This window comes from Terrapene carolina, unplaced genomic scaffold (assembly GCF_002925995.2).
Source record: "Terrapene carolina triunguis isolate 2854851 unplaced genomic scaffold, T_m_triunguis-2.0 Scaffold233, whole genome shotgun sequence".
NCBI classification, from domain to species: domain Eukaryota; kingdom Metazoa; phylum Chordata; order Testudines; family Emydidae; genus Terrapene; species Terrapene triunguis.
In genome coordinates this window covers 13077314-13094252 of record NW_020664584.1, presented here as the reverse complement: position 1 = coordinate 13094252, position 16939 = coordinate 13077314, and the positions used below count along the sequence as shown (strand labels likewise).

Here is a 16939-nt window from a genome sequence, read left to right as displayed (position 1 = left end):
GCGCTCCGGCGGCACGGCGCTCGGCGGGGGGGTTCGGGGGGCGGCGCTTTTTTTTTGCTGCTTGGGGCAGCAAAAAAGTTAGAGCCGGCCCTGACAAGGAGCAATGGTCTCAAGTTGCAGTGTGGGAGATCCAGGTTGGATATTAGGAAAAACTATTTCACTAGGAGGGTGGTGAAGCACTGGAAGGGGTTCCCTAGGGAGGTGGTGGAATCTCCATCCTTAGAGGTTTTTAAGGCTCGGCTTGACAAGCCCTGGCTGGGATGATTTAGCTGGAGTTGGTCCTGCTTTGAGCAGGGGGTTGGACTAGATGACCTCCTGAGGTCTCTTCCAACCCTAATCTATGATTTTTATGATCACACTGGGAGCACATGTTCAGCTGATTATCCACCATGACCCAGAAATCTTTTTCAGAGTCACTGCTTCCCAGGATAGAGTCCCCTATCCTGTAAGTATGACCTACATTTTTTGTTTCTAGCTGTATATATTTGCATTTAGCTGTACTAAAAGGCATATTGTTTGCTTGCACCCAGTTAACCAAGCAATCCAGATCGCTCTGAATCAGTTACCTGTCATTTTGATTATTATTTACCACTTCCCTAGTTTTTGTGTCACCTGCAAACTTTATCAGTAACGATTTTATGTGTTCTTCCAGGTCATTGATAAAAATGTTAAATATTGTAGGGCCCAGAACAGACCTAGGCAGTACCCCACTGGAAACATGCCTGCCCAATGATGATTTCCCATTTACAGTTACATTTTGAGACTGATCAGTTAGCCAGCTTTTTTATCCATTTAATGTGTGCCATTTTAATTTTATATCATTCTATTTTCAATCAAATGTTGTGCAGTACTGAGACAAATGCCTTACAGAAGTCTATTACATCACTGTTACCTTTATCAACCAAACTTGTAATCTCATCAATAAAAGATATCGTTAGTTTGACAGGATCTATTTTCCATAAACCCATGTTGATTTACATTAATTACATTACCCTCCTTTAATTCTTTATTAATTAAGTCCTCCATTCTTTTGCCTGGGATTGATATCAAACTGACAGGCCTATAATTACGCAGGTTCTACTGTATGTATGGTAAGGACTATGGAGATATGTGCTGCAAATGTGTTCTTAAAATGTGTGTGGCAAGCAGTGCCTAAGCCATGTTTGTTCCAGACAAAGGATTGTGGTTCCACCTGCTTGGATGTGTCTCCAATGTAAATTAGGAAGGGTGTGGCCAAAACCAAAGAAAAGCACATTTACATGCAACGTAAACAAAGCCATCAGGAGAGCAAGCAGGGAAAGATGAATACTTACCAATCTTGATGAGGGAATGGACCCCCAGGAAGTCTTCTTGCCTCTTGAAGCAGGATCAATGAACTCTGGGATGACATCATCGCATCTACATCCCAGCAGTCAAGAGAAGCTTGGTCTGGGCTTGTTTTCAATGAATACATTTCAAAGGGTTACTGGGCTATCAACAGGGTGTCTGAACCTCAAAGGATACGCAATTGAATCGAGTAAGGACTTTTATGAAAGCCTGTGACACACTGGTGAGTGAGATCATTGTGAAATGTCTGCATTAACATTACATGAGGAATTATGGAGACTCACTGATATTATGCTTTAAAGTCTGTGACCAAACAGAGGGACAAACAGGTTTTCTCCCAGAATGGAGGGATGGCAGCTGTCTGTAGCTGAGGCCTGGTCTGACATGAGTAGTTAACACATGGAGAGAGGCATCACTTCTTGGAAGATAGAATTAGGGAGGTAAACAGATCATTAGGCTGAAAACAGAACATTTGTGCAACATAGATAAGTAAATAGGTTAGTAGGCTAAAAAGACAGAATGCCTGAGCCAACTAAGAAAAGAGGCAGAACACCCACAGCATCATTTACTATGAACTAGATACCAATGGGCAAGATAAGTTATGAATGTAGAGACGAGGTAAAGAATAGGTCAAGCATGGACAGTACAGTTCCAATGTATATTAAGCATTATGAATCAAAACAATGGAAGCCCCATGTACATATGAATCAGCAGGGGAATAGGAAGTCAACAGGAAGTGAAGAACAGCAGGAAGCCTTCCCTGTCTTGTAACAGGGTCAATGAACTTTGGGAGATCTAAACAGAAAGCTACTTTAGTATTCATCACTTGGGGATTAAAGGTTCCAGAGCTCTTGAAATCGCAGAACATTGGATCCTTCAACCAAGAGGGTTGAAGTCCCTTGGAACTGAGTTTAGGTGAGAAATCTGCTTAGGCAAAGGTTGTAACTTGCTGCAATTGTTCAGTCTTAGACGTGTATTTTTACTTTTGTTTGCTTGTAACAATTACTATTGTTATTCCTTATATTTGGTATCAATTAATCCTGTCTCTTTTTGTTAAATAAACTTGTTTTACGTTTACCATAAACCAGTTCAGTGCTGTGATTGACATAACAGTATTTGTCAAATAGCATTTAAATTAATGAGCTGCAATGTATTGTCTCTTTAAAGAAGCAACAAACTTTGGTAAGTGAGAGGGCTGGACACTGCAGGGACCTGGTGTGATGCACTGTACCTCAAAGTAGAACCCTGTAACCACCAGATTCACCATCGGTATGTGGTTGTGATATTTCATACAAAGCATGCCTTGCAAGGTATCAAACTTATTGTTCTGTCATAATATATGTATTATCAGTGTATATGGAATTATGATATTCTGCTATATGGTTGTAATTGAAATATGTTGTGTGTCCAGGAGACACCCATAGCTAGCTTTCCAATGGCAACAAAGGAAGTGACCCACACTCAAACGGGCCTTAAGCAACCATCACGAGCCATTGACCAGCAGGGGAACTGTAAACAAGAGATTTACAATTCTGTGAGAGACAGTAGTGCAAGCACTACACAACAAGGATTGCTCAACTCTGACTCAGTTGCACAAGCACCATACAATGGAGACTGCTCAACTCTGTGACTCAACAAGGCCCATCAGGACACATCTGGGCCAGTATCTTCCCTGGGATATGAATTGAGAGTATAAAATAAGGGACAGTGTCATCGTGAGACCACCTCTTTCCTCCCCCACCTACTCTGAAGGCAACAAGAGCTCTGGGACGACAAAGACTTTGAACTGAGGAAACTGGTCCCAGGTTGAGAAGGAAATTCAGCATGTGTATTAAGAGCTGTAACCTACCTGCAACATCCAGTGGGGTGAGAAAAGCTGCTTGATTCAAATCTTGCTTAGTCTGAAAGTTTAGGATTTAGAACCCATGTTTACTTTTTATTTTCTTAGATAAATATCTCTGACCTTTTATGCTTACCACTTAAAATCTATCTTTCTGTAGTTAACAAACTTATTCTAATGTTTTATTTTAAACCAGTGAGTTTGTCTAAAGTGCTTGGGGAATCTGCTCAGATAGCATGTCTGCTATCCTTTGATGAAGTGGTGAACTAATTAATGAGTTTGCATTGTTCAAGGGAAGGTCTTGAACAGTGTAAGATTTCTGGGGTGCAAGGCTGGGAGCTGGAGGGGATTTGCTGATGTCTCCCTCTGTGTAGTTCATGAGTGGCTTGGAGAGCATTTATGCAACTTAGCTGGGTGTGTCTCTGCATGCTGGTGGCTGAGTGATAACAGTGCCCGTAGGGGTTTGCTGCTTGTCAGTAGCAAAGCATTGTGAGAGACAATCCAGGCTGGAGAGTTATGGGGGCACAGTGATCCCACAGTTCCAAGTTGTACCCCAGGGAAATTCAGGATGGAAAGTCAGCCTGAAAAAGTTAAGAAGCCAGTAGAGGCCACTGGGTCTGTATTGCAGCAGATTAGCTTATCTGGCTCAACAAAGCAGGGTTCTGAAGGCCCAAACTGGCAGAGAAAACGGGCTCAGAGGTAGCCTCAGCACATCAGGTGACAGTCCCAAGGGGGTTTCTGTGATTGAACCTGTCACAGCATGTTTGGGCTCAGGCTGGAGCCCAGGCTCTGGGACCTCTCTACTTCGTACGTGTCCATTGTGGCATGTTTGGGCTCAGGCTGAAGCCCAGGCTCTGGGACCTCCCTACTTCATAGGTGTCATACTGCCTGGAGTGGTTCACAACTGAGTGCCGACCTCAGGGCATGCTGTCAAAAAGGAGGGTATAAACCCCAAACTTGGTTTTATGTTCTATAATTAAGGCTACAATTTTTTCACAGAGGTCACGGAATTTGTGTTTTCCAGTGACTTCTATGACTTCAGCCCATGGAGGCTGGGGGACCCTGGAGCTCCTGGCCGCCATGGAGGACTCTGGAGCTGAGCTCCCCATTTTGTCATGGGTATTTTTAGTAAAAGTCAAGGACAGGTCATGGGCTTCCGTTAATTTTTCTTTATTACCCATGACCTGTCCATGACTCTTACTAAAAATACCCGTGACAAAATCTTAACCTTATGTATAATTAGATTTCACCAACCCAGTAATGAATATGAACTACTGAAGCACCAACAATGACAAAAACGTTCAGGTTGCTTCCAGTCCCGAGAGATCCGTCACTTACTCCAGGTTAATTTGTACCTCTGATCTCACACCAAAGACAGTGCTTGTAGCCAATCCTATAGTAAACTAACTAAGGATTTATTAACTGGGAAAAAGAAATGAGAATTATTTACAGGTTAAAGCAGGCAACACATATACACAAATGAGTTAGCCTATGTGTAGTAGTAGGATTTTATGTTTGTATTTTATCTTTTCCCTCTATTTGTTCAGATAATCCCCTCTCTTTTATTTTAACTTCTCTTAGGGTATCTTTGAGAATGTCTAACTGGCTTTGGACCCTAGTGGCCAGTATTTTCAATTTATCAGTTTCTGGTTCAAATACACTGAGTTTCTCATGCAGTGCGGCGTTCTCCTCCTGGCAGCTACCCAAGCGGAGGAATGCCTCATTGCATGCTTCCCACAATAGCCAGATTGCAGCCGAGTTTCTTTTTATCGGGGTCGATGGCCTGTAGACCAACAGATATTTTGCCAGTCTATCTTCCAAATTAGCCATAGTATGGACATCGGCTAATGCTTGTTCAGTCCATGGGCTGTGCCCAAACTTTTGCAAAATTGTCTTAAAAGGAGTAATTTCCTGTATGAATGGCAATTTTGTCTGCTCTTCTTGAGCTTTGTCCTTAGGGGACTCCTTTCCCCTAAACATATTTCGTTATAAATCTTTTACCTTTATAACTCTTCTGTGCCCACGCTCGTGCTGGGACTTACACAACACAAAAGTCTATACTCACTAAAAACTCTGCCTGACAGAGCAGGAGGGGGAAACGCTAAGCCCCCTACCTTTTGGGCTTGATCCTGCTATGACCGAGGGTATATTCACCTATGCAATTTTTCCCCAACAGATGGGAGGAGCGAGGACTCTAATCCTCCCCCTTATGGCCCGGCATCTCTACGACCAGGGGTGTACATACCTTATCTATATAGTTTTCCCTGACAGACGGGTCGGAGCGAGGACTCTAATCCTCCCCCTTATGGCCCGGCACCTCTAGACCAGGGGTGTGCACACCTGATTGATCAATCACTTTATATGGATGGAATACCTTTTAGCAATATTTAGCAGTATTTTCAACAATCACAGTGCATGTCTTCCCCCTTTTGCAATTCTCCACCAAAAATGTTATGCTTATAAGAAGCACATGGGATCTTTTTCAGGGGAAAAGGCAATACTCTGCATTTATTGAAGATACAACAATTAGCATATGCATTCAATCACACCACATGCACACACACACAGTCCTGCCAGTCGATGTTATCGTTACCAGTCCAGAGTCTGGGTCAATCTAGTGGCCAGCTAGCTTGATCACGGGTAGGGAGGAGCCGGGTTCCGTCGGTCGTGACACGATGCTCCGGGGAAGTCTTGGCAGGACGAACCCAAAGTTTCATGGCAAGGCACCCTGTTTATATAGTGATTTTCCTTCACTGGGACCAATGAGTTCTGCACCATCATACTGTAATCAATTGTTGTTTGACGAGTGCTTGTTTTCTTAAATTGTCCTCCTCATCCTTTATCTTGTTCTTTCATCAAGTTCCTCAGGGAGTCATCCCATGCTGGTTTTGATCACCACTATCATGTCCCCATTGATAGGTGCCTGTCCCATATTTAGAGTCGTCAATCTGCTCTCCTCTGACATTTCAATGGGGCGTGTTGCAGCCTTACATCTGTCTCCAGTTCCTCCCTCATACATCTGGTTCAGCGATGGCCTTCACACTTATCTCTAAACACACATTCCTCATTCACATACAAAACAGAATTAATTTACACAGAACATTTTGAACAGAAACATCAAGTTGCAATGCAAAAGAAAACGATCATGGCATTCTTTTACTTATTTTAAAATGCTAAACCTACAACAAATTGGTGACCTTCAAAGGTCTGTTACTGCCTTGAAATCAGTCCAGACACAAATTCTGGCTGAGGCATCTCTACCAATGGCCCATTAGGCCGTTCCTTTCTGCTATTCAAAAAGGGTGTCTGGCAGGATATGATCAAATCATACACCAATACATTTAATACATGCTACATTATTATTCTTTATCCTTCATCGTAAATTATATAAAATACAAACATAAAATCCTACTACATATAGTTCCAAAAGGTGGCAGAGTTGTAGTAATCTGTCAGCACTGAATGTCTTCTATGGCTAACCCAGGTTGACCCTGGGGAGCTTTGTTTTTGTTTTCTAGCTCCAGCCCTGTGAGAGTTCAAACAGCAAAGATGAAAAATTTTCATGTCAGCTATCTTTATTTCCTTCTTCCAGAATTCAGGCTTGTGGGACAAATTTTCTTACACATAGTACCTTCATGGGTGTGAGAGGATGTTATAAAGTGGGGAATTTTCTTGTTTTTTTTTCCAATGGTTTGCATGCACAGGGGGTGGAACTCAGTTTCCCTGGGTGTTACTGGTTTAACGAGGTGATAGGAGAGGGAGTTTGTTGTTACAGAGGACTAGCAACGGAACTTGGGATCCTGGCCAATGGCCTGGAAAATGGATACCCCAGGAACTGGTGACCTGGTGACCAGGAGGCCCAGCTCGGATGCCACAGCCAGTTCTGGCCAGCGGGAGACCAATGGGCTGTGGAGAGAGGACCCCAGTGACCTTTCCAGCCAGTGGTGAACAAAAGACGGCTGAGAGGAGAGGAGGCCCAGGCGACCGTTTACCTGGACAGAAGACAAAGGACAGAGGCAGGGCTTTGGGGCAGGTGATATTGGATGCCCAGCTGGAAAGCACGGGGTCTCTGGACTGGAGAGAGAGAAAGCAGGCAGAGCCCACCTGGATGCAGGGGAGACTTAGATGTACTGTGCTGAGGGAGGCCAGGTCTGAGGGCCCTGAGAGTTTCTTGTGCTGTGTTCAGATGCTCGATAAACCCTCCTGTTTTACGCTGTCTGGGAGTCGCTCCGGTCTAGAGAACAGGGTTGCATTATTTCCTCTTGGCGTGGAGGCCTTGTGGGTCCAGAATGAGTGGACTCCCTGAGGGGGCCCCCGGCCAGAGACAGGCATGCTAAAGGCTCAGAGAGGTGCAGTACCAGAAGGCAGAGGGGCTTAACCCCCAAGAGAGAGTGGATGCTGGAGAAGGGCTGTCACACTGAAGGGGGTCCCCCCAGGGACTGTACGGGGCCAAGAGTGGGCACGACCTGTGAGTCCGTGACAGAGGGCCCTTAACTAAGTGTTTGTATTGTGATGTTCTACAAGGGCCCAGTTTTGATTGTCCTTCTTGATGGGTGGGAGAACCACTCCTCCTGGCCACGTTCACAAGTTCAGAGCAGGCATCTTTTATCATCATCAAGCAAAACTTACATATTACCTTTTAGCAGGGGGCACAAACATTACAAGTATGGTTTTCATGCACCAACTTGCAAGCATTTTATAGAGCGTAAACAGGTCTTTACAAACGGAGCACCCAGCTTGAACAAGGCTAACATACACGTGAGCTGGTCTGGTTTCCAGCTATGAATCTGTCAGGGCTGAGCTGATGCCTGCACCCTGGGCAAGCGCTGGCACCTCGTCTACCAGCATCGCAGCAGGGCGCAGAGATCGAGCTGCAGCCAGAGCCCAAATCTCTACACTGCGATGTTACAGCCCCAAGCAGCTGGCCCAGCCCAGCTGCAGGTGTTTGACTGCAGTGTAGACACAGCCATGTGGCCCGACTGGCGCAGCTGCACCTTGGTCACATCACAGCCAGGGCCAGCAATGCGCCTAGGGCCCGGGAAAAGAGCGGCAGCGCCAGGTGCCCAGCAACGTGCCCGGCCTGGGCAACCCCGGGAGTTCCGGGACGGGCCCAGGCAGCCCCCGCTGGGGAAGCCGGACACGCGCTCCCAGGCCGCGGCCGCGCGCAGGCCGCTGCCAGCCGCGCCGAGCGGGCTCCCAACGCTGGAGTGCATCGCCTGCACGCCGGGGCCGGGGCGGCTCGGCGGGGGCCGTTCGCTCGGGCCGAAGGGTGGGTCCGGCCGGCCCGGGGGCGCCGGGAGGGGCCCGCGAGGAGCAGGCCGAGGTGGCGGGCGGGGGAGAGCGCGGAGCTCCAGGCCGAGCCCCCTTGAGCCGGAGCGGGCGAGGGCGGCCCTGAGCGCGCGGCCCGACGCTCCTGGGGACTCCCCGAGCCGGCCCCGGGGCGCAGAGCGGCCAGTGGCGGGACTCGGGAGCGGCGCTGTGGGGCCGGCTGGGTGAAAGAGGCGGGAGACGCGCCGGGGCGCGAGGTGAGTGACAGTGGCCGGAGACGCGCCGGGGCGGCCGGGGTGTGTGACAGTGGCAGGAGACGCACTGGGGTGTGTGTGTGTGTGTGTGACAGTGGCTGGAGACACGCGGGGGTTTACAGTGGCTGGAGATGCCCCGGGGCGGCGGGGGTGTGTGACAGTGTCTGGAGACGTGCTGTGTGTGTGACAGTGGTGGGGTGGGGCTGCAATGGTGGGCCAGGTGGGTGACAGAGGCGGGAGATGCGCCGGGGGGTTGACAGTGGCTGGAGACGTGCCGGGGGAGCCGGGGTGTGTGACAGTGGCCGGAGATGCCCCGGGGTGGCGGGGTGTGTGAGTGTCTGGAGACGTGCTGGGGATGTGTGTGTGACAGTGGCGGGGTGGGGCTACACCGGTGGGTCAGGAGGGTGACAGTGGCGGGAGATGCATCAGGGGGACAGAGGCGGGAGATGTGCCGGGGGCGAGGGTGACAGTGGCCGGAGACGTGCCGGGGGGGTATGTGTGACAGTGGCCGGAGATGCACTGAGGGGTTGACAGTGGCCGGAAACGTGCTGGGGTGTGTGTGACATTGGCAGGAGACGAGCCAGGGGGTCGACAGAGGCAGAAGATGCACCAAGGAGCCAGGTGGGTGACAGAAGCGGGAGATGCGCTGTCCAAGCCTGCCCACGCCCACTTCGATCCGGCTCTTTCGGTCCCTCACTTGCATGGACCTAGCAAGGAGGTGGTGGTATGTCTGGGAGCTGCTCTCAGGACTGGAGTTTGCTGCCGGACATTTGGCAGTGGCTGTGAGAAGGCTGCACCTTGCGCTGCCGCCTGTAGGGTTGCCTCCTGGTCCACACTAACCCCCCACTTCGAACTAAGATACGCAACTTCAGCTACGTGAATAACGTAGCTGAAGTCGAAGTATCTTAGTTCGAACTTACCGCGGCAGGCAGGCTCCCCCATCGACTCCGCGTACTCCTCTCGCGGAGCAGGAGTACCGGCGTCGACGGCGAGCACTTCCGGGATCGATCCCAGAAGATCGATTGCTTACCGCCGGACCCGGAGGTAAGTATAGACGTACTTCTTCACACAGACTAGACCAGACACTGTAGCTTGCTCTGTTCAGCTTATTCCAGTGCAGGAGCCTCCTGATTGGATACTATGGATGTCTTGCTAGAGTCACAGCCAGATCCAATGGGCAGGCAGATCTGATTAGTTTCAGTCTTCTTCATCCTCTTCCCTGCTTCTGACAACAGCCTAGGCGTCTGACTTACTGCAGGGCCATTATCCTCTTCCTGTATTACCATTATACCATTCTTTGATCCTCAGATGGAGGCAGGAGACCAGGAGGTGAGCAGCATGAAACTGCAGACATTGCAGTTACTGCCCGAGGAGCAGATAGTGACACTTCGTCAACAAATGGTGGAAAGTCAGGCATCCTATCAACGCAAGCTGCAGAGCTCCCAAGAGGCGCAACATAGACAGGCAGTGCTTGTGCAGAAGCTACAAGCAAAGGTAAAGCAAAAGTACATCCATGAGCATCCAAACAGGGAGGCAGTGATCAGGAGTGAAAGACATTGGCCGAGATGTGGGAAGACCAGGAGTGGAAGAGAAAGGGGTGTTGTGGATCAGGAGTGAGGAGCATAACTATAACTGACAGCTAATTTCCTTCTGCAGCCTTTTTACACGTGGAGAGGCCAAAAAAAAGGAGAGGCAAAAAGGTAGGGTAGAGAAGGGCAAACATGGCAGAAAAGGGACAAAGGGGGAAGAAATGAAAACAAAATCACTAAGAAGGAAAGGGAAGTATGAAGCAACCTAGAGGGAAAGAGGAGCAGGGAAAATAAGAGCCCCAGAATCTTTTGTGCTGGCAGCCCTGATGTTTGCTTGAAAGCCTCTGCAGCCTGCTCATGAATTCTGAAGAGTTTGAGGGTGGCTTCCACAAAATCTGTCATTATGGAGGATAGGACAGCACCTATCGTAGGGATTGGGTGCAGCAGGGCAAAGAGGACTGTGAGTGTGGGTAGGTGGTGGTGTTGGAGAGTGGAGGGGAGGTTGGGGTGGAGATGGGGAAAGGAGTAGGTAGAGCTGCGGGGAGCTGTAGAGTGGTGTGGGTAACAAGGAAGGGGAAATGGAGCCAGCAGTGGAGCATACAGTGTTGCCATGTAGTTAAAAAAGGCAATAAGTGGGTCCATTGCATTTCTAGTCTTTTTTAGCAACTTAACAATTTTAACTCCCCATTCTGCCAGTCCATTACTCGGTGGATATTTAGGACTGGAGGTAAAATGTTCAATTCCATAATCTGGTGTGAAGGTCTTAAAATCTTTACTAACAAACTGAGGCCACTGTCCGCCCTCTCTATTTTAGGGATATCTGATATAACAAAAATAGCTGTATGTTTTAAGATTGTCTACTTTGATGTGATCTTCTGTAGTTGAGCTTCCTCTGGATAACATGTATTTTTGCAGGATCTGGCAACCCAATTTTCTGAGAGAAATTCCTCCAAATTCAACAGTTCTTTTTTCTGTAATTGGCATTTTGCTTTATTCAGTTTCAGTCCATTGTCTCTAGCAATTTGCAGAACTTGTACAAGCCTGACATGAGTTCTTGTTCTGGGGCACTCCAAATGAGAATATAATCTGTGAACATTTTAATACCCTCATTGCTGCTACCTTGTTTTGTGGGCTGCAGATATGAAAAAGGTATGTTCTTAAGGTGCAGATATGAAAACAACTGATGCTATTGAAATGAATACCCGAGAGGAAGCTACTAGGGGGAAGGTTAAAGATGGACATTGTTTACAGGCACCACTCCCACTGATTAATACCCCAGAAATTGAAGAATTTAGATTGTGAACTCTTCAGCGCAGATTTTGAAGAATGATGTCCTGTATGCTTGGATAGCAGCTAGCACATTATGGGCATTTATTGGAGAACAAATAATGACACTAATAATAAAAAATAGGTGAGAAGTACGTTTCCTCCACATAGTCCAGGAGGGTTTCTGTCTATTGCCTCATCAAATTTTGACAACTTCCCTTCCACATAGAAATGTTTGTTGTTCCTTCAGAATCGTGCAGGTTGCTGCTCAGGGGTCTCTGTGGTTTTTAAGATTGCTTTCTTAACCCTTTCAATAATATTTTGAAATATATCAGAATATTATATTTATAACCTTTTCTGTTGCTCTCTTCTCCCCTTTTTCTCTCTCTATGGTGTGTACTTTTTCTGGTTGTGTGGCTAGATTGGTTTACTTCTCTATTGTTAGCTCCATGTAGGTGACTGGTATCACTCATGCTGTTAATTATAATTTAGTGTGTTGTATTAAGTTTGCTGTAGCGGGGATCTGTAGGTTTGCTTTGTATACTTTTTGGAGTTTAATTCTTGTATATAATATTGCTGGGATTTCATAGGAGTTTTGTGCTCAGTGGTTTTTTCTAGGTTTTGGGATGGTTTGTTAGCTATCAGCTGAGTTGACTGTAGTTTGGTAGGTATGTGGGCATTATTTCCCTGCTATCCAGTTCTCTCTCGCTCTCCTCAATCCCACCATTGCTTTTCGGTGAGCTGAATGTGTCTGAGAATGGAGCCCATCTTCAGTGCCTGGAAAGATAATGGAGCAAATAATTAAGCAATCAATTTGAAAACACCTAGAAGATAATGTGATAAATAACAATCAGCATAGATTTGTCAAGAACAAATCATGTTAAACCAACCTAATAGTTTTCTTTGAGAGGGGAACAAGTCTTGTGGATAGAGGGAGCGGTAGATGTGATATATCTTCACTTTAGTAAGGCTTTTGATACTGTCTCGCATGACCTTCTCATAAACAAACTAGGAAAATACAACCTAAGATGGAGCTACTATAAGGTGGATGCATAACTGGTTGGAAAAGAGTATGCATAACTGTTCCCAGAGAGTAGTTATCAGTAAGGCTACGTTTTAGTCATGGGTATTTTTAGTAATAGTAATGGACAGGTCACGGGCTATAAACAAAAATTCACGGCCCATGACCTGGCCATGACTTGTACTATTTACCCATAACTAAAACATGGGCCGGGTCTCCTGGGTGCTCTGGGGGCGGGGGCAGTCTGGGGGCCACCGCGGGTGCTGGGCGGGGTGGCCTGGGACCCCTGCTGGTGCTGGGAGGGCTGGGTGGCAGTGCGCAGCCCGGGACCCCCGCTGGCGCTGGGGGGCAGAGAAGCAGGAGGTTGTGTGCTGTCCGGGATCCCTGCTGGCACTGGGGCGGGCAGTGGTACATGGCCTAGGACCCTGGCTGGTGCTGGGATGGAGGCCCGGGTGGGGAGAAGGGTTGGCGGGGCTAGTAGGCTCCTTACCTGGCTCTGCATGTCCCTGCAGCTCCTAGAGGGAGGGAAGGCCGGGGGGCTCCGCATGCTGCCCCCACTGAGCTCCGGTTCTGCAGCTCCGATTGGCCAGGAACCGCAGCCAATGGGAACGGAGGGGGTGCCTGCAAGCAAGCAAGGGCTCCCTGGTCCCTCCGCCTAGGTCAGGAGTTGCAGGGTTATGCCGGGCACTTCCGGGGAGCCTCCCCACCAGGTGAGCGCCGTCCTACACCCCAACCCCCTGCCTCAGCCCTGAGCCCCCTCCCACACCCAAACTGCTGCTGGCCCTGCTGCTGCCTAAGTGTTCGGGCAGCCCCTCAGCCAGGCACACCGGCTGCTGCAAAAGTCACGGAGGTCACGGAAAGTCATGGAATCCGTGACCTCCGTGAGAGACATGCAGCCTTAGTTATCAGTGGTTCACAGTCAAGCTGGAAGGGCATACCGAGTGGTGTCCTGCAGGAATCAATTCTGGGTCCATTTCTGCTCAATATCTTCATCAGTGATTTAGATAATGGCATAGAGAGTACACTTATAAAGTTTGCAGATGATACCAATTTGAGAGGGAGGATAGGATTAAAATTCGAAATGATCTGGACAAACTGAAGAAATGGTCTGAAGAAAATAGGATGAAATTCAATGAGGACAAATGCAAAGTACTCCACTTGGAAGGAAGAACAGTCAATTGCACACATACAAAATGGGAGATGACTGCCTACGAAGGAGTACAGCAGAAGGGTTCTTGTTAACCTCTGAGGACAGGACAAGAAGCAATGGGCTTAAATTGCAGCAAGGGTGGTTTACACTGGACATTAGGAAAAACTTCCTGTCAGGGTGGTTAAGCACTGGAATAAATTGCCCAGGGAAGTTGTGGAATCTCCATCATTGGAGATTTTTAAGGGCAGATTAGACAAACACCTTTCAGGGATGGTCTAGATAATACTTAGTCCTGCCGTGAATGCAGGGGACTGGACTAGATTACCTCTCGAGGTCCCTTCCAGTTAGGGTGACCAGGTGTCCGGTTTTTGACCGGAAAACCTGGTCGAAAAGGGACCCTGGGCCGTTAAAAGTCAGGTCAGCGGTGCTGTGGGTCTAAGGCAGACTATCCCTACCTGTCCTGGCTCCGTGCTGCGCCCCGGAAGCGGCCAGCAAGTCTGGCTCCTATGCGGGGGAGCCACATGGCTCTGTGTGCATGCCCCTGCCCTGAGCAGCAGCTCTGCATTCCCATTGGCTGGGAACTGTGGCCAATGGGAACTGTGGGGGTAGTGCCTGCGGGCGAGAGCAGTACGCAGAACCGCCTGCCATGCCTCCGCCTAGGAGCCGGACCTGCTGGCTGTTTCCGGGGCGCAGTGGGGAGTCAGGACAGGGAGGGAGCCTGCCTTAGAGCCCCCCAGCTGTGCTGCTGACCGGGAGCTGCTGGAGGTAAGCTCGTGCCCCAACCCCAAGCCCCAACACCCTGCCTCAGCCCGGAGCCCCCTCCTGCACCCCAAATCCCTCATCCCCAGCACCACCCCACAGCCCCCGACAGAGCCCTCACCCCCCGCTGCACCCCAACCCCCTGCCTCAACCCGCAACCCCCTCCTGCATCCTGAACTGCTCATCCCCAGCCCCACCCCAGAGCCTGCAACCCCAAACGGAGCCCTCACCCCCAGCCCAGAGCCCTCTTCTGCACCCTGAACCCTTCATTTCTGGCCCCACCCCGGAGCCCGCACCCCAAACCCATTCCCCAGCCCAGTGAAAGTGAGTGAGGGTGGGGGAGAGTGAGCCACGGAGGGAGGGGGAATATAGTGAGCAGGGGGCAGAGCCTTGGGAAGGGAATGGGATAGGGGGTGGAGCTTTGGAGAAGGGGTGGGGCTAGGGCTTTTGGTTTTGTGTGATTAGAAAGTTGGCAACCCTACTTGCAGTCCTACGATTCTATGGGCTTGTCTACATTACCCACTGGATCGTCGGGCAGCGATCGATCCAGCGGGGTGTGTGTGTGTGTCAATTTATCGCGTCTAGTCTAGACGCGATAAATCGACCATCGAGCGCTCTCCCATGGACTCCGGTACTCCACCAGGGCGAGAAGCACAGGCGGAGTCGACGGGAGAGCGTCAGCCGTCGACTTACCGCAGTGAAGACACCACGGTAAGTAAATCTAAGTACGTTGACTTCAGTTATGTTATTCACATAGCTGAAGTTGCGTAACTTAGATTGATCCCTCCCCCATGCCCCCCAGTGTAGACCAGGCCTAAGAGTTATTCTTTCATTATGGTGAGCTAATTGAGACTCTTCCAAGTGGTTAACAATTTCTTGCTGATTATGTTAACATTACTGTGAAATCTACTGTGCATAGCCATAGAGTCTTAGGTAGGCAGGGATTTGTTAGAATAGGTGAGGGCATGAAGTGCCGGTACTCTTGCATGCATCAGTGGCTCATACTGACTCTCCCTTCTTGTCCAGGTGCTGCAGTACCGGAGTTGGTGTCGGGAGCTGCAACAGAGGCTGGAAACAGAAAGGGTTGTGCAGGTAGCTCACTGAGGACAGTAGATACAGAGCGAGTTAATGTTGTTATAAGAGTCAAAAAGCAAAAACAGAGGGAAATATGTTTCTATTGACACTGAAGTTTAAAAGACACTGTCTCTCTCTCCTTCCACTGTCTTGTTCCATCTCCGCCACCAGAGTAGCTTCTTAAGGTACCATTTCCAAAAATCCTAACAAGCAGAGTGTTAACAGTTAGGTTAGACATGGTTGTATAATGTTGTTTTGGGTCCCTCCCCCCACAGCCTGGTGTGGGCTGAGCTGACTGATCTAGCTCTGCTGTCTCTGAATAGGAATTGGTCACAACATAGGGCTTTTGAGGGGTATGACATTTAGGTGTTCAACATGTGGCTCACTTTGGTTACTTCTCCTGTTTAATGGAGAGCAGAATTAGAAGGCAAAGAGGGAAAGAACCAGAGAATGCACATTCCTGGGCCCAAGCCTAAGGCCTTGGCTACACTCGGGACTTCACAGCGCTGCCGCGACAGCGCTGTGAAGCACGAGTGTAGTCGCGCCGCCAGCGCTGCAAGAGAGCTCTCGCAGCGCTGTATGTACTCCACCTCTCCGAGGGGAGTAGTGTGCAGCGCTGCAGGCTCTGATTACACTGGCACTTTGCTGCGCTCGGGGGGATGGGGGGGTTCACACCCCTGAGCGCAGCAAGTTGCAGCGCTGTACAGCGCCAGTGTAGCCAAGGCCTAAGTGAGCATTCCTCACCAACAGCACCATCTGCCGCTGCAGTGCTCCGATTCTGGAACAGGCTAGTTGGTTGTGTACTGCACAAAGAAACAGGAACTGTAAGGAACGTGGAGCCACACGCAGACTGTGTCCCATTCTGTTCAGTCATTGCATTATTGTGCCAAGGTAGCAGTCACAAAATCTGTGGTGTTGAGAGAGCATAGGGGAGAGGAATGGATGTTTAACTGGGGAGAAGGAGGAACACAAAGGGCTGAGATAGTTTGATTAAGTCCTCTCTCTCTCTCTCTCTCTAAGGGGCCCCTTTCACACAGGTGGGAAGCCAAGGAGGAGCACAGCCTGGAGAGGGCACTGGTCCAGTTGGAGGAGGAGCAGCAGAGGTGAGAGGAAAAACCGTATTATTCTGGGTTTTCTGGATATCCCAGAATGATGTGTGGAGAGATGGGATAATCCTAGCAGTGCTGCTTGCTCAACCTGGCGGGGCAACTGGGCAGAGAACCCTGAAAGGAGAAGTATTATGACTGCATTGTGTGGTGCCATAAGTGTGAACAGCATAGTGTGACATGGTGGTGGACAATGCGAAATGAATAACAGGTCACAACTTCAGACTGAAAATCAAGCCTGTTATCTTGAGTGCTTCATGGAATCGATGTGGTTTCTGTTCTGTTCAGGTTCCTATGCTGTGTCCAACACTGCGTTGTCTGGGTGCCTTCTAGTAGTGCATTTGGC

The 16939-nt window shown here is 49.0% G+C and overlaps 1 protein-coding gene across 1 annotated transcript in view; it reads left to right on the top strand.

Annotated features, from left to right (window-relative positions):
- The first annotated feature begins 8441 nt into the window (after positions 1–8441).
- Positions 8442–16939, top strand: part of CEP250 (centrosomal protein 250) — a 122002-nt gene continuing 113504 nt past the window's right edge. Inside the window, exons 1-4 of the mRNA XM_029912595.1 lie at positions 8442–8691; positions 9997–10182; positions 15440–15505; positions 16508–16590. Coding sequence (XP_029768455.1) covers positions 9997–10182; positions 15440–15505; positions 16508–16590 — 335 coding nt within the window. The 5' untranslated portion in view covers positions 8442–8691. The remainder of the gene's footprint in view (positions 8692–9996; positions 10183–15439; positions 15506–16507; positions 16591–16939) is intronic.